Source organism: Fringilla coelebs (assembly GCF_963513975.1).
Source record: "Fringilla coelebs genome assembly, chromosome: 3".
NCBI classification, from domain to species: Eukaryota; Metazoa; Chordata; class Aves; order Passeriformes; family Fringillidae; genus Fringilla; species Fringilla coelebs.
The window spans coordinates 62072019-62094021 of NC_140030.1; the positions used below are offsets into that span (position 1 = coordinate 62072019).

The 22003-nt window shown below is 37.0% G+C and overlaps 1 protein-coding gene across 1 annotated transcript in view; it reads left to right on the forward strand.

Moving 5' to 3' along the window:
* TMEM181 (transmembrane protein 181) overlaps positions 1 to 21227 on the forward strand; it is a gene marked incomplete at its 5' end in the record, with an annotated part of 32684 nt that extends 11457 nt beyond the window's left edge. The window contains 16 exons of the mRNA XM_084202333.1: positions 212 to 315; positions 3204 to 3259; positions 4526 to 4616; positions 5165 to 5283; positions 6343 to 6462; positions 8396 to 8476; positions 9442 to 9541; positions 10269 to 10399; positions 10987 to 11078; positions 12126 to 12183; positions 12832 to 12934; positions 13031 to 13082; positions 13672 to 13754; positions 14867 to 14959; positions 16558 to 16624; positions 17515 to 21227. Of these exons, the coding sequence (XP_084058459.1) occupies positions 212 to 315; positions 3204 to 3259; positions 4526 to 4616; positions 5165 to 5283; positions 6343 to 6462; positions 8396 to 8476; positions 9442 to 9541; positions 10269 to 10399; positions 10987 to 11078; positions 12126 to 12183; positions 12832 to 12934; positions 13031 to 13082; positions 13672 to 13754; positions 14867 to 14959; positions 16558 to 16624; positions 17515 to 17593 (1429 nt within the window). The 3' untranslated portion in view covers positions 17594 to 21227. The remainder of the gene's footprint in view (positions 1 to 211; positions 316 to 3203; positions 3260 to 4525; positions 4617 to 5164; positions 5284 to 6342; positions 6463 to 8395; positions 8477 to 9441; positions 9542 to 10268; positions 10400 to 10986; positions 11079 to 12125; positions 12184 to 12831; positions 12935 to 13030; positions 13083 to 13671; positions 13755 to 14866; positions 14960 to 16557; positions 16625 to 17514) is intronic.
* Positions 21228 to 22003: the final 776 nt, after the last annotated feature.

Sequence of the window (22003 nt, forward strand, 5' to 3'; positions counted from 1 at the left end):
TTTGGAGCACAGATGTATGTGTATATACATGTGTTTAATAATTCCTGTTATCTTTGCTCTATGAAGCAGCATTAATATATTTTTTCTTAGTGTTACATGTTACCTCAGCATTTGGTTTAATTTTCTTTGTTGAAGAATGAATGGGGTTTATTTTCTGCCCCTTTAGAAATATGACAGACACTAATTCTGTGGTTTCTTTTGCTTCCTGTAGGCTGGCCCCGATGAGATTGTATACACTGTCCAAAAGGCATTTTGTTCTGGTCTTTGTAGTATTCTTTATTTGTTTTGGTCTGACAGTCTTCATAGGAATAGCAGGTAAGGATGTTCTCTTTTTAAAAGATTACAGTTTTCATATACTTTGTCTAAACCTGTTGATATTTACAGATGTATTTACATGCTAATGAGCTTACTGCTCCTGAGGTGTCTGAGGAGGCCTTTGTCTTGACAGGGAAGTTTTTCTTCCATGTCACTGTTTCATAAAAGTACTACCTACAAAAACTTGGTATTTGCAACTGCTTTGCAGGGGAGAGTTGATCAAATTAAACAAGCAGCTTCATTGTAACATAATTTTTCAGCATTATTTGGGGTTTTTTTCAACATTAATTGGGTTTTTTTGTACTTCTGTGTGCAAAATGGTAGTGCTAATACTTGATTTCCTGTGAGGAAACTCATAGCTGTATGTAAAGTCTTCTAAATGGTTGGGTGATAGATGCCACATAAATACAAAATATTTTAGTGTAAAAATATGAACTTCACTTGTCAAACGTATATGAGCTTAGGTCTCTGGTTTCAGAGATCTTTGTGAGACTCCTGACCTGACCTGGGAGGCTAAGCACATAAAGCCTGGGTACTCATCCTGGAGATCAGAGAGATTTGTGGTAGTCTGGTCAACAAAGATGCAGTGTCAATAGGGAGTTGAAAAGCATGGGACCCTTCTTTATTTTATTCCAGAGGGCTTTTCCAGGGCTAAAACATACTTGAAAAATAAGTCAGTGTGCTTTCCTAGCAGTGTTAAATATACTGATACTCTACTGTCAGAAGAGCTTTATCAATACAGAAGTCAAGTGACAGGGAGAAGGAAAGTGACTGATACTCATTAAGCAACCCACCCCCTATGTAAGAATTACTTTAGGTTGTTACCATCTTCCTCTGCTTTACTGCTGACTTCCACATCACTCGGCGTGTCCAGTGTGTTCTCCTGTGTCCCTCTCTGATGCCTTTTGACATGTTGGGTTGTCTCTACCTCTGCCCTGTCTTTCACCTCCTTTAGAGTGAGAAGGGCTCCCAGACCTTGGAGCCATCCAGTCCTCCCTGACTTGGAAAGAAGGGTGGGTTAATTGGATGCAGCTGTTCAGGCTTTTTATGCCCATCTGTGCCTTTTAGGCAGTACATTTTTCATAATAGCCTTCAATAATAAAATTTGTCTGTGAAATAAAACCTTCTTTCCTGCTGTTTGATTTATTATAGCAGCCAAAGGTCTAAACTGGCTTTGAGTTCATGAAGGTTAACCACTGATATTCCTGTGACTTGCTGCAGGATGCTGAAGGGCATTGGCCACTAAAATACTGCATCAACACGTTTGCAAAATTACATTTTATGATAAAGGGAGGAAAAATTGAATTATTTAATTTAATGTAATTGGGCTATTTGGTTTTAAAATTGAACTATATTTGTAGTTGTGTACTTACACTGCCAGGCTGCAAGAAATGAAAGAAAGTTGTTTTATGTAAGACTAGGCAAAGCTCCTGGAAGAGAAAACTGAGTGTATTGTTTCTAATCAGTATCAGAACCTGAGAGGGAGCTGTGGTGGTGTATTGTGTCTGCATGCAGAGTAATTTGGTGGTAGGGTTATATATATGTGAACACCTACTGAAACTCAGTTTTGCTTTTTAAAACAAAAAATGCCTTTCAAAAATCTGGTTTATATGTACTTGAGAGCTGAAAGGTTCAGTGTTGCAGAACTGACTTTATAGTGGGTGGCTGTTAGTGATGTTGCACTGCAATTCTGATATGAAATTCTGGCTGTGATGGCTGAAATTCTTAATTTTTCCTTTTAAGTATGGGTGGGATGGGTAGGGTGGGTGTAGGAGCCCAAGCAGTGCTGCATGTTTAGAGCTGTCATGACAGCTAACCTATCTTGGACAGAGTGATCCCTTGCTGCCCATTTATAAACTTCTTTTCCATTCTTCCTTTGTAGCAACTTTGAAATGCTTGGTCTGTGTGAGAAACTGCTTTTCTTGCATAATTTTATAGTACTGTGTTTGCAATTGAAAGAGCATATTTTGAGGGTTAAAAAATTCCATTAAATTGCCAGACCAAATATATACAGGGAGAGACCATTTGAACAGAAGGATCTTCCTGGCCCAAATACAGATGCGTATGTCTTGCTCATATCCCTACCTGCTGTACATCTTCTCTGTGTGTGTTCACAACCTGCTGTGTAGACACAGATGTTTTCCTACTCTTCCCTGTCAATTTCCTGGTTTAGTCGTTTTGTGTGCATCAAAACACAAACACACGTGCATTCCTCTTGTCCTCAGTACCCCATGCTCTTGCATGTCTAAAGAGAAATTGTACCGCTGTGTGGAACCACCTTATCAAGGATTATGCAGGAGATGGGGCTTTTCTCACAGGTGCAGCACAAGCTGGAGCAGAAGAAATTCCAGTTAGATATTAGGACATTTTTCTTTCTGTAATGGTGGTTAAATACTGGAACAGGTTTCCCAGACAGGTTGGGGGAGTCTTTGTCCTTAAAAGATGTTAGACTTAACTGGACATGGCCTTCAGCAGACTCATCTAATTAAACAAGGGGGTTCTGTAGCTGAGTGCTTTCATAACTGCATGCCCATAAAATCTTGGGAGATATATATACATATATAGATAGATAAAGGTAGAGGTATAGATGAGTAAAAAACTACTGCTAAAATTGTAGTAGTTTAGAGTACACATTCAGGGCTTTTGACGTGGAGTTCTTGATTTATAATTTACTTTATTTAATGATGTGTAGAAATACCATGGCAGAGATGCTTAAAGGAACATGAGATATCCAAGTGCTTTATCCTTTATCTGAAACAAAAGTGGAATACTATTTACCTGCTTTGCAGGGGGTATTTTGTACTATCTTTTGAAAACCTATATTTGCATCATCACTTATGTGTATACTTCAATATTATTTTTTTTCTTCCTTCTTATTTATTGTGTAGGTCCTAATGTAATTGAAACTTCTGTAGCAAGAACTGACTTAAATAACAGCCTAAAGGTAAGAGTTAATAAATATTGTTGGATTATATGAATGGCTTTATTTGATATTAGTAATGTTAAACATTTCTCTCCTTCTCCCCAGTTATTTTAAATATTTAAACTTTTACTGCAGAATGTCTTAGTGGTGCTTTCCAATTTGAAGCTGAACGTGCAGTATTGTACTACCACTGTGTTACTTCATGAATAGCCAGCAGCAATTTCTGGTCTCTTACTGTTGTGAGCAGGTCAGGCAGAGATTTCTAGGGTGTTTCTGCACAGCAGTTTCTGATAAAGAAGCACTTGAGTTTTTCCCTGGTGAATTAATGTTGGAGATTCTTGTAGGGGGTTCAGAAATAGAAATTGAGAACATACATTGAAAAACAATGCACTCAGTGGCAACTAATGCTATCCTTCTTGTGATTTCCCTTTCTGTCATCTGTAAAGAAATATTTCTTGTTAATTGTTCACTATCATGTGACCAAGACATGGGATCTGGCTTCCTAAGAGGAACATTCACATATTCTCAAGTGCTTTCAAATTTTGGTTCTTGGTTCTTGCATTTTTGTTTGTCTAGCTCTTCATTGTCAACCTAATATCCAAAGTATTTTTTGTGAAAGGGCTAAAAAGGTTTTGTTGTGGGTTTTTTCTTAAAGTGCATTTCCTTTAAATACAGTGGGACACTTTTTTTTAACCTACCAGTCACCTATATATATTTGGATTGATACAGTACTATGGGTGGGTTTTATTGTTTTTCAAGCACATCTTGATTTCAAATTAGAGAAGTCTTTCCTGCGTGTAGGTTTTATCTGTTAATGATACCTTTCATTCTTTTAAACTGAATGTGGAATTTTTAGAAAACCTAGTGGAAAACAGGGCTTTTTTGTAATTATAGTTAGAAAAGTTTAAAACTGTGTAGCAGATGAAGGCCCACAAATCTGACTTTTGATGTAAAGTGCTAAAAATTATTTCTTATATTCACGCTAGGCCTCAGGATTTTGTTTTTCACATCTGAACTTTTCTCTTTTATTGCTGCTGCTTTTATAAGGTTTAGGTAGTTGTACCTTTCCTTACTTCAGTGCTTTGCTAAACGCATGTGCTGTTTAAGCTACTTCTGTGGAAGACTTCTATGTGAGCTGCTTATCACGCTGTCCACAAAGTAGCACACACAAATCTCTTCTCAAAAACATTGTCCTAAACATAATTAACTTGCCTTTTATCGTTGTAACTACAGGTATGTCATGTAACAGTGTAAAGGCTGGTGCTAACCTTGTGGGGTTTTTTACAGCTGAAGCCATTTAATTTAAGTTCGCCACCACTATCAACTTACAACCAGCAGCTGTGGCTGACCTGTGTGGTTGAGTTGGATCAGCACGATGGTGAGAATCTGACCTAATTCTCAGAAAACTGCTATAGCAACCTGTCTATTGTACCTTTAATTCCATCTGTCACACACATGATCCTGTTGCTTTCTGGCTGTGCGTTTCTCCTCTGAGATGCTTTTCTTCCACCTCACCCCCCTCCCTTGGTAAAGACATGGACAGCACTGATTGAATTGTAAGCAACAGGAGTAGGGGACAAGTTGTTATTTTGTGAAAACAACAGTACGTAGATAATCTGTGTATTTCCTTCTTCATTTTGTGGGGAATTAGATGTGTAGCTTGTAATGATATTGATATTGATTTTTCAATACAGTTTCCCTGTATATATGTGAGAAATACTGTATTAGTAATTGTTAATCTGTCAAGATTCAGTACAGGGCTTGTGACTTACTGCCTGTGTATAAAAATACTGTGCCCTACTCCAGTAATGTATAGCTGGGTAAGTCTGAGTAGTATTTGGATAGCATATGTGTTTTAAATGATCTTGGAACTCTATTTGAGATTTAATTTCTGCACGTAGCAATAGCTTTCTGTTTTAATTCCAGTATCCCTCAAGAAGAATGTGACTATGACAGTCAAAGTGCTGGGAGTGGTGAAGGATGGAAGCACACCATACGTTAACAATCAAGTTCACAATCGGACGAGGTTACTCAGTTGTGCACAAGTGTGTACTTGTTTAAACAAAACTTTATTGTAGTGCATTTTCTTTAAATCTGTGTGCATGCTACTTTACATTGCAAATAAGAATGTACCTGTTAAACATGTCTCAGGAAAGACTGTATAGGATAGTTTTATTTATAATGGCAATGCAGGCAGTAATGCTGTCAAGACACCTTCCTGTCCATCATTTTTCTGTTTAGTTCTGTGACTTGTGTCTATTGCCTGTTAAAGACCCCTCTTGTATGAGTTGCTCTTTGTCAGGAAAGCAGTTGGTCCTGTTCAATCACCTAAACAGGTTTAGCAGTACTGAAGAAAGGGATGTTGTAGCAGAAGATTTGATATGGGGTTCCAGAGGAGAGAAAAATTCTTCTCCAACACCTTGCAGAATCTGCTTGAAATCAGCTGGCAACTGTGTTCTGAAAAAACCACATTTTTTGCCAGTGTGAAGAAACATTTGGAGATTCTAATGTAATTTTCACTGAAATTTTTAAGCTTGAAGACATTAAAAACAGCTTCTCCAGATGCAAATCCATTAGAAAGGACATAGCTGAAGTTTTTTATGATAAGCATGTATAGTAAATCAAGTGTTTTCTTTTTATGTAGATATATGCACATATCTATGAAATTTGCAGAAATAAATTAATACTGCTCCATTAGATTTAATTACACAGCCAAGAGAGCAATATATTTGGCTTTTCTCTTTTCTCCTGTTAACTTTTTAAATGGGTTAGTATAAGGTAGCCCCATCTCACCAGCTTGAGTTAGTGACAGAGTTATTTGTCCATCCTGGTGCTGCAAGCAGTTGCTGTCACTGGCTTAAGTGAAAAGCTGGCACTGTTTATTGTTCAGCCATTGATATACCTGACTGACTTTATCAGTTTCTTCTGCCCTCTCTAGTACCTTTCAAGAAAGTCTTGATTAGACTGACTGAGATTGGTGAGATATATAATAAATATAATCAATATTGGACCATTTAGGAATAAATTATCCAACCTATACTAACAGTGCATATTCTGGAATAATTTGAAGACTTCTGTGTTCTGTTCTCTGTGTGTGTTCACAGAAATGCAGTGAAATCATTGTTGCTCACCTGGGCTACCTGAACTACACTCAGTACAACATATTTGTTAGCTTTGAAGATCTGAACAAGTTAACATACACCATCCAGAATATTACTTTCACAGTAAGTATAAAGGTTTAGTCTAGTAAAAGAAGTCTCTTTAATGCTATAGAAGTGGGCTTTAACTGCAACAAAAAAGTATCAGATTTTTGAAGATAAATAAACAAATGCATCATAATTATTTGTTCTGTCACTACTGATGTCAGAGCTATTATAGCATTTAGTGTTGATAAGGGTCTAAACCAATCTTTTTAACTCTAAAAGGAAAAAAAAATCTCTCAGAACTACTGCTGCTGTATTCTGTAATAGATAAATGTAGTGTGAATGCTGGGAGATCTTTTTTACAATAGGCAAGCTGGATTAGAACATCCAGTTTTCTGCATGTGCTTATAGAGATACTGCCTGTCTGCAGGATGATATTTTTTTTCAGCCTCTCCAGGAGGTGAATTTGAATTAGCAAAATTTTCCAGACTTCATAAAAGTGTGAACTGGAAAGGTTTAAATAACTCAAAGGAAAATAAAGAGATTTTTTTGAGATTTTTTTTCCTCCCTGTGCTTATGAGGAAGAGAATTGGGTTTTTTTTCAGCTCACACAAGCAGGTTACTAAACTAATTCACTCAAATGCTCTCTAGTGGAATAACTATCTCAGTTAGCAGTGCTAAAGATTGCCTGTAAAGCACTGATATAATGTGTATTGATTGACTCAAGAGAGAAATTTAGAAATATTTGCACTGGGGAAAAAAAGGAACTAAACCATCTTTATAGTACAGGTTACTCTGGTATATTTACCTGTATACAGCATTCACTGTGTCAGAGCAGGTAGCAACCAAAAATCTTACTGTAAAGGAAAAAATATTTTTAATATACCAAATTAACTTTCTAAATATTAATATTTTTAATACTCCAGTGCATAAAGCATATAATTAAAAATAAGTTCTAAGGGGCAAAATCCCCTAGGCTTGCAAACCCTTTATTTAGTTCCAGATTTCAAACAGACCATAGTATTGGGGCATTTATAGTTGTACAGTTTTTATCTTCCTTTGCAGGCTGCCTTTAAGGCACACCTGTATGCAATCGCAAAAAAACTTCAACCCAAACTTTCCTGCAGCAACTAAAATTGTCACATTTATTTCATTATTGCAATTGTTTATGGTGATCTCAGTTGAAATCAATGGATTGCCTTTTGTATAATAGGTTTCTCTACATATAATTTTCGTTCTACATTTACAGTTTAAAAAGACAAGACAGAGGTTGACAGATTTAATACATTGAAAGGTAAAGCTTGTTCAGATGAGCAGAGCATGTGTTGTGCCAGGGAGCTTACATTTCAAAAATGGCTTCAGAAGCATGCCAGGTATGAGATAAATTGTCAACAGAGCAGAGTTTATGTAAACTGATATGTTATAATTAATATTTATGCCTTTTAATAATTAGAATAGAAGAAGGAGGCTTTCCCCCTTAACCTATGTAAAGATTTCTGTGTTTCTGGTAAGCTACTTATCCTTCCTTTACATGATTTCCTCTTTTTTAGCTTCTGAGATAAGTGAGTAAGCTTTAAGAAAATAGACTCCTGACAGGAAGTGCCCCTGTACCTTTCTGACTTCTTCATAATTTATGCATCTGATCCTGGTAGTACAGAACAACACACTGGATTTACTCATTTATTGGCAAACTTTGATTGAAAGTGCAGTTGAGATCAATGAAGACTATCCTATTTGTCCTGAGAGTGCTTTAACATATGACAGCAGTATGTTAGGAAGTGGCAGGATAAAAGAGAAGCAAGGCTATTAGGCTGCTTTTCTAATATTTTTATCAGATAGTCCTGTGATTACAAATTTGTCTTTAGTTTTCCATAGTGACACAGTGGAATTTTGTTATACCTTTAAATTTTGAAAAGGCACAGAACTTCTCAGTATCTGCAGTAAAGTGCTAATTATTGGTGTCATATGTAGTTTGTCAAAATATTACTCATTGGGCTCTTCTGTTTTCTTGTAGTGGAAGACCTATAATCCAACCTTTTCACAAGTGGAAATATGGTTCCGATTTGTCTTTGTAGTTCTTACCTTTATGGTCACGGTAAGATTTCTTTGCAGCTTTTCTGGAGTTTATTATGTAGGCAGCTGATAACAGTGCTCTGTAATGCTGTGTTGAGGAATTTAACCCCAGGCACCAAAGTTGACATGTCACTGAATGGGTGTAGAAATGTTTCTGAAATACTTATGTAGTTGCTGCTTTTATGTTTTTACAAGTGGTATTGAAGGGACATTAAGAAACTTGGATACATGGGAAAACTTGTTTTTCTAAACTCTGGGTTTGGAGTGATTAAACAGAAAAAAAAATTGCTTAGACAAAGGAAATTGTGATGAGATGCTAAAGAAAAGTATTATTTTGCAGTGTAGGTAGGCTCAGGAATAGGATGGCCGGAGTATGGGCTGCTTGACCTTGATCTAACATTAAAGATATCACTGCCTTGCATGTGAGCATGGGCCAGATGACCTCCTCCAGGGGTCCCTTGCAACCTAAATTATGCTATGATTTAGGTGATGTCTCCTCTCTAACCTGTCTTGGCTCCTGGAAAAGAAGCGTTTGGAAAAAAAGCCAACATAAAATCTAAAATCCTGAATTTTCAGAGTAGGGACACCAAAGTACTAGACGCTTCCATAGCATTTTTCTTGCAGATGGTGTTGCTCAGGTAATTGTGAATATAAAATGCAATCTGCTTTTTAAAAAAGTGAGTTCAAGTGGAAGTCATTGTTAGTGTGTGGCCAGTAATGAGGCAACATCTTTTTTTTCACATGTTGTTGATTTTCAGGTACTGGCTGATTTACTTCCCACTTTGCTTGAGAAATTAAGGAATTTGCATTGGAGTCAGCGAGCAAACTTGAAATAGAAACTAGGTGACCTGGTGCCCATTTTACAGCGTTCTCAGTGGCAAAGGCCTTGTGAAGTAGCCTCGGCAGTGTGCTGTGCTCTCTCTTAGCTCAGGTTAAACCATTGAAGGCTGTATTCCTTCCTTACAAATTGTTGTTGTTGTTTTATAGTGTCTGTTTGCACATTCCCTGCGGAAATTCTCCATGAGAGACTGGGGTATTGAACAGAAATGGATGTCCATCCTACTTCCTCTCTTGCTACTTTACAATGGTACTTGTATCCTTGAATTTTTGGAAAGGCACCTTTTTAAAATAGAAGTAGGAAAACAAAAGACAAAAAGAGAAGGCAAAATGGAATTTCTCCTTGAACTTAAAAGCAGTTGTTTATAAAGCTTCATAAACTAAATTAAAAAAAACCAAACAGCCCTTTCCAAGTGTAGCAAATTCAAGGGCATGAGTGGGTGGGTTTTGTTCTTCTCAGTCACGCGGATGTCAACTATTTATTGAAAGCTCTGATTGGAATAGGTGCCTGCCATACTTAACCTTTCAATTTCTGTTTGTCTGCTGTCTTCATTTTTCAGATATTCGCACTTTAGTTAAAAATGGAGGCTACTTTTAGTCCAGTAAAACGCAACAAATTCTAGCACTTTGTAGCAGTACCAAAAGAATATTTGCGTCTTAGTCATTATACTATAATTTTTTAGGTTGTCACCATTAATAGAGGTTTAGTAGAAAGTCCAATAAAACCAGAAATCCTCTAGAAATGTTGGCAACCATTCAAGATTATTCCTGCAGCAGAGTGGATTGCTGCTGGAGGCACTGGTTACTTTGTTAATTTATTTAAAATAAAGGAAGGTCCAGTTTCATTTGCTTGGGTAATTTGAAAAAAATCTAGGCTTTTTTTTTGTTCTGCTGAAGTTAGATTCTGCTTTGCTTTTCATACTGAAAGATTTTTTTCCTCTCTGTTTAACTTTTTTTTTTTCCTTGTTTTGTTACAGATCCATTTTTCCCCCTTTCTTTTCTGGTGAACAGCTGGTTTCCTGGAATGCTGGATGATCTATTCCAGTCTCTGTTTCTGTGTGCATTGTTGTTGTTCTGGCTTTGTGTTTACCATGGTATAAGAGTACAGGTAAGAGATGCAACAGTATCTTCTACTTACTGAGGAGATAGGACTTGTTTTGTTCAGTTCTCTCAAAAGGTGACAAAAATGAAATCAAATTCTTACAAAACAAACATTTATTTTATTCATAAAGTACAATGTGACATATGAAGCCTTGGAGTTAGAATGATTTATGTTGAAGTAGATTATTTTGAGTTAACCAAGCCTAAATGCAATAGATGGGACAGTCGTCAGGATTATGCTTCATTCTTGCTTGAAGGGTTTTGATGTGGTAATTGATTGGTTTTAACTACTTTAAAATACTGCATAAAAGAAATAGTAATTCTGAAGCCTATGCCTGTATTTGCATCATAAGTGAAATATGTGGGCCCTTATAAATAGAATGCTCCAACTCTACTTCATCTTATTAACACAAATGATGATACAACATAGTGTCTTCTCCAGTCACTTGTGCAGGATAAAAATGCAAAAGCTGAGTCTCTTAATCTGGTTCACGTTGAGTTAAACAAAGATGGCAGTTATTTTATTCTGTCAAGAACGAATGAAATCTCAAATGTGGATTTAACTCTTTCAACATACTATTGTTTTCTTAACAGGGGGAAAGGAAGTGCTTAACTTTCTATCTGCCCAAATTCTTTATTGTTGGACTGTTGTGGCTGGCCTCTGTTACACTGGGAATATGGCAAACGTAAGTAATTTTAAATGTATTGCACAGGTATGAGCTGAGAGTGTTCAAGAATACTGTGTGTACCTGGTGGTATCTATTTCTTAATGCTTGGATTGTGATACAGGAATGGAGTTAAAATTCTTAATCTTTCTGTTCTGCAAATTGTGACTGATTTGAAAACAGTTCTCCATGGACAACCTAGTAGTAAATAATTTCATAAATCTGAGTGTGATCTAGAAATCATTCTACTTTGTCAGTATGTTATGGCCCCCTACAAGAATCACTCTAGTGCTATGGCTCAATTAGCATTTAGTAGCTGAAGCAACAGTTTCTCTGTGGCCAATTATGACATAGTTTGACCAGACTTTCTTGACTATTAAACCTGCACAACTGGTACTGACATGGCTTAGTCAAGCTATGCTGTCTTAGAACTCTCTTATTTTGCTTGGTTTAGTGGTTCTCCTTTTTTTCCAGTTTGTTGTGTTAACATAAAGGTGTCACTCTTCCCCACCCAGAAAACTTCATCCATTTTAGTACATTTGTAGTTTTATGCTGTTTTAGTCTCAAGTCTTTGTCTCTTATTTTATCTCTCAGAGGGAAGATACCTTCTAGCCTTCTCCTTCTTGTTGTACACTTTTGAAAGCAGTGCAGTTGCAGGAAATGCTCATGCTATTAGGGAAGGGAATTGCTATGAGGGAAGGCCTCATGCCACAGTTTTCTAAGGATAAAATGTTGACACTTAATCATGAAGACTTGTAGGAATCCTGAAGGCTTGTAGGAATTTACATGATACACATCTAAAAAACAAGTGGGGAAATCAGATGTGATCCCAATTTAAATCCTCTGTGTTTCTTCAATTTTAGTTTGCTATATATGGTAAATTGTCATGACTCCATTGGAATTAATGGCATTGCACCAACTTACACAGCCAAACCCTTTTGTTATAAGCTGTACATTGTAACCTTAAACCTTTTCTTTGTGAGTGGGTTTCTTGGTCAGCATATCTTTTTAACCTTGTCTGGAATTGTGCATTTTTAATACCACTTCTTAATTTTGAATCTTTTCTAGCGTGAATGAAGTACATGATCCTACATATCAATACAGGGTTGACACAGGTAATTTCCAGGTAAGTCAAAAATTACTTCTTGCTGTCCAATTGTCAGGTACAGTTAGGCAATATAAGGAGATACAGGCCTGTTCTTTTATAAAAAGGTGTAATACAGTTTAGAAGACAGAAAATGCTGGTCAGACACTTGTTCTGATTAGACTACTTTTGTTTTTGCTTTAGATCAGAAATAGACCATATTATCTCTGTCCCATTGAGAAAAGTAAATTGTCTTGAAAATCTGGAGACTAGAGACCACAAGTTTGTTGGGATTGAAAGAAAAAATTTTTAGTCTGTTGTTCAGTTTTGTACATCTTAACATCCCGCCAAGGTCCCCTGCCCTAGTACATTTCAGACTTTCTTGTTGTAAAGGAATATTTGATGTACATGAGTCCTTGTATTGTTCTTGGGAGCTGGGTTTTTAGAGAATTACTGAGATTCAGCCAACTCTGAACTCGGTTAACAAAATCCTGGTTTCTGTTAAGCATCCTTTCTTGACATTCCCCAAAAACCTCCCTGAATGTATCACCATCCTTGTTTCATGAGCCTACTTCCCCTGTGTAAATGGATCATTCTGTGTTGTGCTTTTGGGAACTAATTATTTCTATTGACAGAAGAAGGAATAGATGAAATCTTATTAAATAATAAAACCTAACACTTTCCTTATAGGGAATGAAAATCTTCTTCCTTGTGGTGGCAACCACATACATTCTCTACCTTTTGTTCCTGATAGTGAGGGCATGCTCAGAACTTCGAAACATGCCTTATGTTGGTAAGGAATATTTCTTTTGATTCTTCCCAAACAGGCTTGCTTCTCCTAGATGTAGCTGTAAATTCACTGATAACCACTTTTCTTAATCTTTTTCAGATCTCAGGTTAAAATTCTTGACTGCATTAACCTTTGTAGTGCTTGTCATTAGGTAAGGCTTTTCAAAGTACTTTTGTCAGTACTCCAACTTTTCTAACCTTTTTTTCAGGGCTTTGAGTACATTTTGTTGTAATAAGTTAGTCAGTGAAACTGAAGAATGCCTTTTAATATTATGATGGCAAGCATTTCATAATTTTTTAACCCTTCTTGAGTCTTTTTGAGCTAACTGTATATTGTTTCGATTACCTGGCAATGCACAAGATTTAGAAGTCCACTTGGCAGAGCTCTTCTGGGGCTTTGTAGGCTTCACTTAGTCAAAGCAGAAATTCACTGTTAATTTCTTACATTACTGCTAATATTTGTTTTCCCCACACCAAGCTGTTATTTCAAATAGCTGTTGACTATTGGATTGTCTGCAGTGGATGAAATCTGAGGATTTCTGCTTTTCTCAGCTGAGTGCTAACTTTTAATCACAAAAGAATCATTCTTAATTTAGAACTAGCTAAGCAAATGTGTCTTAAAATAAATGGTCTGCATGTTAACATAATTACCCTCTCATATACTCTTCCATCAACCTACTGTTTCAATTTTGCAGCCTAAGGACACAATACACCTATATGCTTTATTTTTTTTCCCCGCAGCATTGTTATACTCTACCTACGCTTTGGAGCACAAGTTCTACAAGACAACTTTGTTGCTGAGCTGTCAACTCATTATCAGAACTATATCCTTGTGTTGTGATAGGGCTCAAGTAGGAATGTTAATCTGTTTTCATGCAGAAGGTGCTTTGAAGTGATATACCTAAGACTGAGACCTTGTACCTAAGACTGAGACCTTTGACTTCTAGGTGGACTCTTGTAGTTGAGTCTGTTTCATTTGGGATTTCCTGTTAGCATTTTGCCATGGCTCTTTGTAAAAGTTGTCTCAGTCTAGTGTGTCCACATCACAGGCATCACAACTGCTTGTGATACTCTCCAAGAGGAATGAAGTCTTAGATATGCATACCTTATGCATATCTAACTAATTTTAATGAGATATTGTGGCAAATTTTGCTGTATTTGCTACTTTAGTTGTTTGCTCTATACTCACCAGTTGTCATGGGGCATATTAAAATATGAGAAATTAATAGTTTTGATGTCAGTGAAAATGCATTTGTGTATTGGTCCAAGTGTACATGTGATACAGGTCACAACAGAGAATTCAAGTGGCTTGGGAGAGTTTATTTCTGATGTCTGTTGCCAGCAGGACTGTGACCTGTATTCCTAGCCCTGAACCATGAGATCCTTGCTCTGTGTGACTGCAGCTGCTCTGGTTGCTGATTAGCTTAGATATGAGTTGGGAGGTAGGAGAAAACAATATGTAAAACCTTTAGTATTCACCTAAAACAATGGCAAGAAACCATCTTCAGAATTCTATCCACATGTAGGCCTTTCTCCTTTCTTCTTCATCATTGTGCCAATGAAGAACTTTTTAAAAAATGAACCATACTAAACCCACCTGAACACCCAGCTTACTCTGCTTTCTTTCAGCATTCAAGGCAGAACTATTTGAGTGACCATGCACTCCACTGCTGAAGAGCAGACTGTGCCTCAGCAAATGTTACTTGTGTTAAAGCTGTTTCCAGTGGGAGCTTTACCTTGAAATAGGTTGAGTAGTAGTCATTAAATTTAGTAGCAGTAGTTATCATTGAATTTAAAACATGCAGTTTTATTTAGCCACTCATGCTCACAAACTTGAGTAACATTCTTTCAATTGAGACAGCCTGTGTATGGGTTGGGTCTTGTTTCCAAAGTTAATATGTATGGAACTATATTGAACAATATCCTTAACACTTAGTACCAGCAGAATTCTTATCATTCTATGGGTTATTGAACTTTTATCTCTACACATTAGCCTTTGTGTATTCCCCCTCGAAGAATGCACTGTATGGTAAGTGTGAGCCATTGTCTGGCAACATGCATGACAAAAGCTGCCATATTAGCAGATGCTGTGCAATGTCTTTGTATTCTCGTTGTCTCATTACTGTTCTGGTTTGCTTTGAGTTAACACAAGCAGAAGCTGCACTCACTGCTCCTGAGCAAATTAGTATTGGAAATATGAAGGAATGCATAAAATGTTATCAGCTGATCAGCTGGGCTTGAATTCTTGTGCACTTAGATCACAAGTGATTTACAGTCAGTATGATGTTTGCATGTAATGCACCAACCTTTGAAGTGACTCACAGACAACCCTTAAGGAACAACATCATTTGTACTTTGTTCTGACAAAAGTTAATACATCAGCATGCTGGCAAACTGGACTCTGAAATCCAAGTGGTGTTGGAAAAATAGGAGTGAAACTGATCTCTAATATGGGAGAAATTTTGGAGAGCTTGCTATGGGGAGGGCTGCACAACGCCCATGTAAGGAGGGACAAAGGATTGAGTCAGTGGCAATCCTGGTTTTGCTTTGTGATATAAAGGATACAGTCTGACTTACATGATGATTATGAAGCATTACCCCCACTAAAAGATAAAGATCATTAAAATAAATATTTTTACTGAGTAAATTCTCTGCTTTAACCATTCTGTTCAAGGTACAGAACCATAGAAGAGCCCAGGTTGAAAGAGACCTGGAAAGGTGATGTGGCCAAACCTTTCATGGGAAAGGAGGCCTAGCTGAGATTATCTAGCAACCTGTCCAGTCGTATTGTGTATGCTGAGAGCATGCTGGGGAAAGGCACTAAATAGTGGAGCTCCTTCTTTCTCTAATTTAGAGTTGAGATGGACAAAACTGTTCCAGGAAAATGCTATTTTTCCATCCAGAATGGAAAAATAACTGGCTGGATGCAGATAAAGTTGGAAGCCTTCTGCTGGGTTGCACAAGTATTTGTTTGTAGACAGAAGAAGGTAAAATGCTGCCAGGAAAAAGTTGCTATGACAAATTGCTAGATTGAATTTTACTTGCATATAATTATGAACTTGCAGCTAAGCAGCACAGATTATGCAAGAAATTAAGCCCTTAAAACAAGCTAGAGGGACTTGTCATTAATAGCAGTTGGTAAGTATGTGTTTCTTTTCATCTCACCATAAAGGTACAAGTTGTTCCTTCATTTCTTTCAAGAATAGAGAATAACTGGATAATCACCGACTTGCAGTCAAGGGATTCCAACTTTGGTCTACTATATTTTTAGTTTAGAAATAATCAAGAAGTCTGTGCTTTTTAAATACGTATGAAATTTTGATTAAGAATAATCAATTTATGTGCAGGTTGAAATACGACATAGGAAATTGCACAGGGGAGGAAATGAACTCAGACAACAGGGAGAATATCTAAAAATGAGATGTTGTCTCCTTAATTCTTAAGTACATTATGATTATGTGGCTGAAGGGTAGTGAATTTAAGGGAGAGAAATCCTGTTTAGATACAGTTTTGTTGAACTGTGGCTGTGACTGCCTTGGAAGGTTGTGTCTGTTGCTACAGTGTTGAGTTAGCACTACAGTCACATTTATTTAACACACTAAATTAACCCTTATTTGTGTTTTTCAGAATCACAGTTGAAAGACAATCCTGCTTTTTCTATGCTGAATGATTCAGATGACGATGTGATTTATGGGTAAGATTAAAAAATACCTATGGAGAATTACTTCTGATGTGTTATTTTTGTAACATTCTTTTACATATTAATTAAGTGAAGGGTTTGTTAGTGAAAGTTTTCTGCCTAAAGAATAGAAGTATAACCTTTTCTGAAACAGGAATACAATGAGAATGCGTGTTTTTTGGGTTTTTTTTGGTTTCTAAAAGGGATTGCCATGGCACTGAAACAAACAGGTAAAGTATTATGATGCTGGTAGCTCATGGAGTGAAGGCAGTAAGAGCTGTGAAGGGAAAGAGCTTCCTTTTTACATTGGGAAGGACTGCAGGAGTCAGATGGAATTAGCAAAGAACCATTTCATATGTAAATGCTTCAGGCAAGGAGAGTGGCCCATTTTAAGTCTCCAGCACTTACTGAACGAAGAATAATCAAGTCTAGCAAAACTTGACTTGGATGATTTTATGTAATATGAGAATTACAGTAGCACTTGACACCCATCCCAGTTAGGTGTCTCTGTGCTGGACACTGAAATACACCTCTGATGTTTTCACCTCTTACCAAAGATGCTGAAGTGGCTGGAGCAGTGAGGATGGGACCAACACTGCAGTAATCTGAACAAGTTCATGCTGGGATAGCTTGCTTTTGGTTAGTTAGATGAGTAGTGGTAGTGCCAGCTTGCTTCTTGCTATTCTGGGTGAAAAATGGCTTTCACTGGAATAACTTTTATTATGCATTATGCTCTGGAGAAAAATCATGTGCTGTTCATAGCTCCCACAAGGAAGAAAAACAGATACCAGCTTCTACCCAAGTAACAATTTGATGCCTCAATTCAGTTTAGAACTTTCCTCTTTATTTTCAACTTCCTCTCTGAACACCATGTTCAGAAGTTACAACACGTGTCTCTTTCACAGGAGTGACTATGAAGAGATGCCTCTTCAGAATGGCCAAGCTATTAGAGCCAAGTATAAAGAAGAGTCGGACAGTGATTGATTGACTGGTTTCAGTGCAGACAGACTTGTGCATCTGGAGTTCAGCCAGTTCTGAAGTTTTCCTAGGTGGACAACTTCTTTGGGTTCCTACAGTCTGCTGTCATCTGAACACCAACTCCCAGGGACATCCTGCTTCTGTTTCTGTTTACAAGGATAAAACTGAGAAAACAAATTATGGAAATGGTTGTGGTGAAAACTGAAGAAACCAAAATTTTTACATTTCTTATAAAATGCCTAAGAGCAAGATGTCTGTGGACTAAAATCTTCATCTATTTCCGTTTTAAAGTCTCACAGATTGTATACTGAGTTTCAAATTGCTTCCTTGCTGCTTGGTTTTGGTTTGTGTGTTTTTTGTGGTTGTTGTTGAGGTTTTTTTATTTGTTTGTTTGGTTGGGTTTTTTGTTTTTTTCTCTTTAGGCTGATGTACAGCATACTGCCATTCATCTGTTCCATTTTGCATTAGCTGTTTTGTATACTGTCCACCGTGGTATGAAGTGCCTCATTTCCCTTTCAATTTTCTACCTTAGCCTTTTGAGCTGGAGGCAGTGAATTAAGTGTTTTGTTTTGGTTTTTTTAATCAGTGCAAGAAGACACAAGCTTTCTATTCTTCCTTCAAATTAGTGATATAGACTTAAGGCCGTTTTTAAAATACATTTCAGTAAGTTTACCAGATTTGTAAGTGCAAGATACGGGCAAATAGGCAAGTTGTAGTGAGCTGAGCCAAAATAATCTCAGTGGTGCAAAATTATTTGTATAATTATGTGTTTCATGACATGCTTTACTGCCACAGCAGAAGTGTCGGTGTTGGTTTTTTTAAACAGCTCTTTCAAATGGAATTATTTCAGCCACAACAAATCTCAGAAGGAAGCCAGTATTGCCTTTTTACTGGTCTTCCTGTATGCTGGAGGAGATTGTTACTTGCAGAGAATAGAGTATGAAAGTTTTCTAAGGAATTACAGTTTTAAATTTCCAAACATTTCATTTTTAGAGTTTTTTTTCCTACATCAATTTTCCCTTAAGTTGTATTAATAGTTACTCTACATGCTAGGAACAGTTGTGGTTGCTCATGTGTTGAACGTGCCTGAGAGTCACGTTGTAAGCATGTTCTGTGCACAGTTCAGCTTCTTTGTCATACCAGTTGCCACCTGTATGATGGGAACTTTTACTAGCACATGTTGTGATTATCTGTATTCCAGTCTGTGCTGGAACAAAGTTATATGGGAATTAAGTATTCCTTGTACAATGCTGCTGCTTCTCTGTTTAGAAGTTGATTTTCTCCTACACCATTGTTCAGTTCTTTATTTAAGATGTTTGTTTGTAACTACTTTTGTTTTCAGATACTTGACCTGTCTAAAAGTATCTCCTTTTTTCATGTACTTACAACAGAGATTTACTCTTGTAAAATTTCTCTGCCCTGCTGTTTTAGAAGATTCCCAAAAGCACTGTTAATCTACTACATTATGGGTAGTGCTGGGTTGCACTAGGGAATTGTGTTCATCATTAAAGTAGTTTAAGCAGAATAGTGCAATGAAGTCCTGCTAGACTTGCTGAGTCATATTGGGGAAGAAGGAGATTTGTTCTGCTTTAATGCAGCAACTGCTCTAGACCGTGCCCATTGCCGTGACCTTCTGGTGGCTGTTCAAGATCATGAAGGGGAGGCTGCACAAGGCAGCAACTCGCTTAGAGAGGACCAAAGGAACTCCAGCTTCGTGTGGTTGTGTCCTTGCTGTCATAGCGTAGTTCAGATTAAATCAGTGCTCTGCCAAAGATGTGTTCTGAGGTTTTGTGTGCGTGTGAGAGAGAGAGGGAAAACTTTCTAAAATTATATGGAGCTGTGAAATTTTTGGAGAGTACCTGAAATTAGAACCTTTTTGTGCCAGGGATCATTTCTTTGTTAGAAGCCAAAGTACTGTTGTATGGCTAAAGCAAGGAAATTGCTGGGGAGGAAGAGCAGGTTTTCCCCTTTAACTTCTTAGTAGGTATTACTTTAGAAGAACATATAGGAAAACACTAAAGAAGTAATTCAAGTTAGTGCTGGTTTTCTTTCCAGAAAGTAAAATGTACTTTCAGCACTTCTTTTTAGACTATTTTGAAACAGTATGGGAGATACTCTTGTATCCTGAAATTGTAGAGTCCATTCTCATTTTTACTATTTCTGAGATAACTCTCCCTATCTGAATGTGCAGAATCAGACTTGGCAACCAATTTGGCATTGTTTACATAAGCCAAATCCTTTCAAATTCTGTTGGAGTAACAGTGGGTACAGAAATTAGGTTTTCAAAAACTGATATTTACATGATTCTTACATACTCAGATATTTTTCCTCTGATATTGTTTAATTCTCTCCTAAATTATATGAAAGATAAAATTTGACCAATGTGCAAAGTACACCAATGTTTCTTATCACAGTCTGAACTGATTGTTACAATTAACTGTCAAATAGTGTCATGCCTTGAGATTTCATTAACTAGAAGCATATTTTAATCTAACTTGGAGATTATTTTTTCTAAGCTGTTTTCAACCCATTTCTCTTGCTGTTTTGTTTGAATAAACTTCACTACATCCCTACATTCAAAGTGGAAATAGAAAAGCTAAGAATGGGAAATGTGTACTTGAAGTATCTCACTATGAAAATAGTGAGAAAATAATTTCTGTGGTCATTTTTAGAGATTATATTTAAGCAATGTTTGCCATGCAAAATAGCTTTCTATTTTGGAAGTGCTACAGTGTTATGGTAGCTTGGTTGAATCACTGTTGCATCAAATTCAATATACAGTAAGATGCCAAAAGCAGTGAAGCAGATGAGGAACTAGTTTTGCTAGCAAGACTCCTCTTATTTCCATGATTGGAGAGCAGAGACAGTATCTGAAGAATATTCCAATATGGGTTGTAAACAGCTGGGGCGTTCACCTCTGAGTAAAGTATTGAAATCTAAGGGTCAAACAGAAGAAATCTTTTTAAGAAGCTAGCCTGGCTTTCCTTTTATTACTGCTAAAGTAGCTATTTGCATCACTACTGCAACTGTACAAAACAAGAAATGTACACAGGAAGGCCCCACAGCAGACAGTGATCCTGGCTCTAAAGGAGACATCATCCATTAATAACTGCAAGACTTCCACAGTGATCACAAGGGACTTCTAAGAAATCAATAATTGAGTGCAAGCCAGTCATACCAACTACTTCTGTAGTTGCTTTACAAATACAGTTGGTGTTGAAATTGGTGCGAACTTTCCTAGGACGGGCAAAGAGGCAGCCTAAGGCTTAACACCAGTGAGAAACAGCTTGTGCATTGGATCTGTGGTACCGATATTGGGGAGAACAGTTCCAGCTAGGAAAGACTTTGATCTGTAGTCTTTCTCTGAGCCAAACATTTCATCCATAGTCACCTAATTTCCCCACCCATTTCCTTTTGCTTATGCCAGTAATAACTTTTGCATTACTGTAAAACTTTTTTTAGGAGTTTGTAAATATGTAAAATGAAAATATGGAAAAATTGTATACCAAAATGGTATAAAAATGTGTAAGATAAATGCTCTGTTTAATGAGAAGCTGTAATTAAATGCTACTTTGAGAAAGCGTGCATGAGGACATGTTAAATATTCTGTGTATCTGTAAGTTGTGCTAATAACAGCAAATTATCCATTTATGTTGTAAAGCTTCATGCTAATGTGGAATATGAAGGAAAACTGAATATTTTACTTCAAGGAAGTTTCTTGGAAGACTTTATGTGCATAATCATTGTTAAATATGTTCATAATAAAGTTTTATATCTTTATATTGTATCCTAGGTTTATTTTCCTTCTACTGAACTTTAGTTTCCTTCTCATAAACTGTTTTCATGACTTACACATATTTTCAGTTTACATACATTTTTAATGCATATTTAAGCTTGGTTAATTGCTTAAGGATGGGATCCAAGAAGCTGTGTCATCGCAGATGTTTTGTATTGTTGTTGGGGGGGGGGGGGGGGGGCGGGTTAATTACCTTGCCCAGACTTGAAGGTGGAAGGACAGGTTGCTAAGTTTTTTAAATACGCCAGCCAGCTTACATAAGGGACCTAGCATTTTCAAATGATTTCACAGTGGCTTTGCAAAGTGTGCTGTGGCCATGTTGGCAGTGAGAATTCTCCCGGTGAATGCTAATACCAGTAAAAAAATACAGGTTTAGAGAGAGTGAAGATGCTGATGTCATTTATCAACTTCTTACAACTCTATCTTCCAAAAGTCTGTTCATAGCTGGTAGACTGCAAAAGCGATCAGCACATCACGTGCTGTTTGGGGTGATGCCATTTCTTATAACAACTTGAGGGGAGACTGAAATCTGTGCTGAACATAATGGCCACCAGCTTCCCTGTACAAATGGATATGCAGTTTACTCGTGGCTGTAGTATCTGATAGGGTGGTGCTCTTTT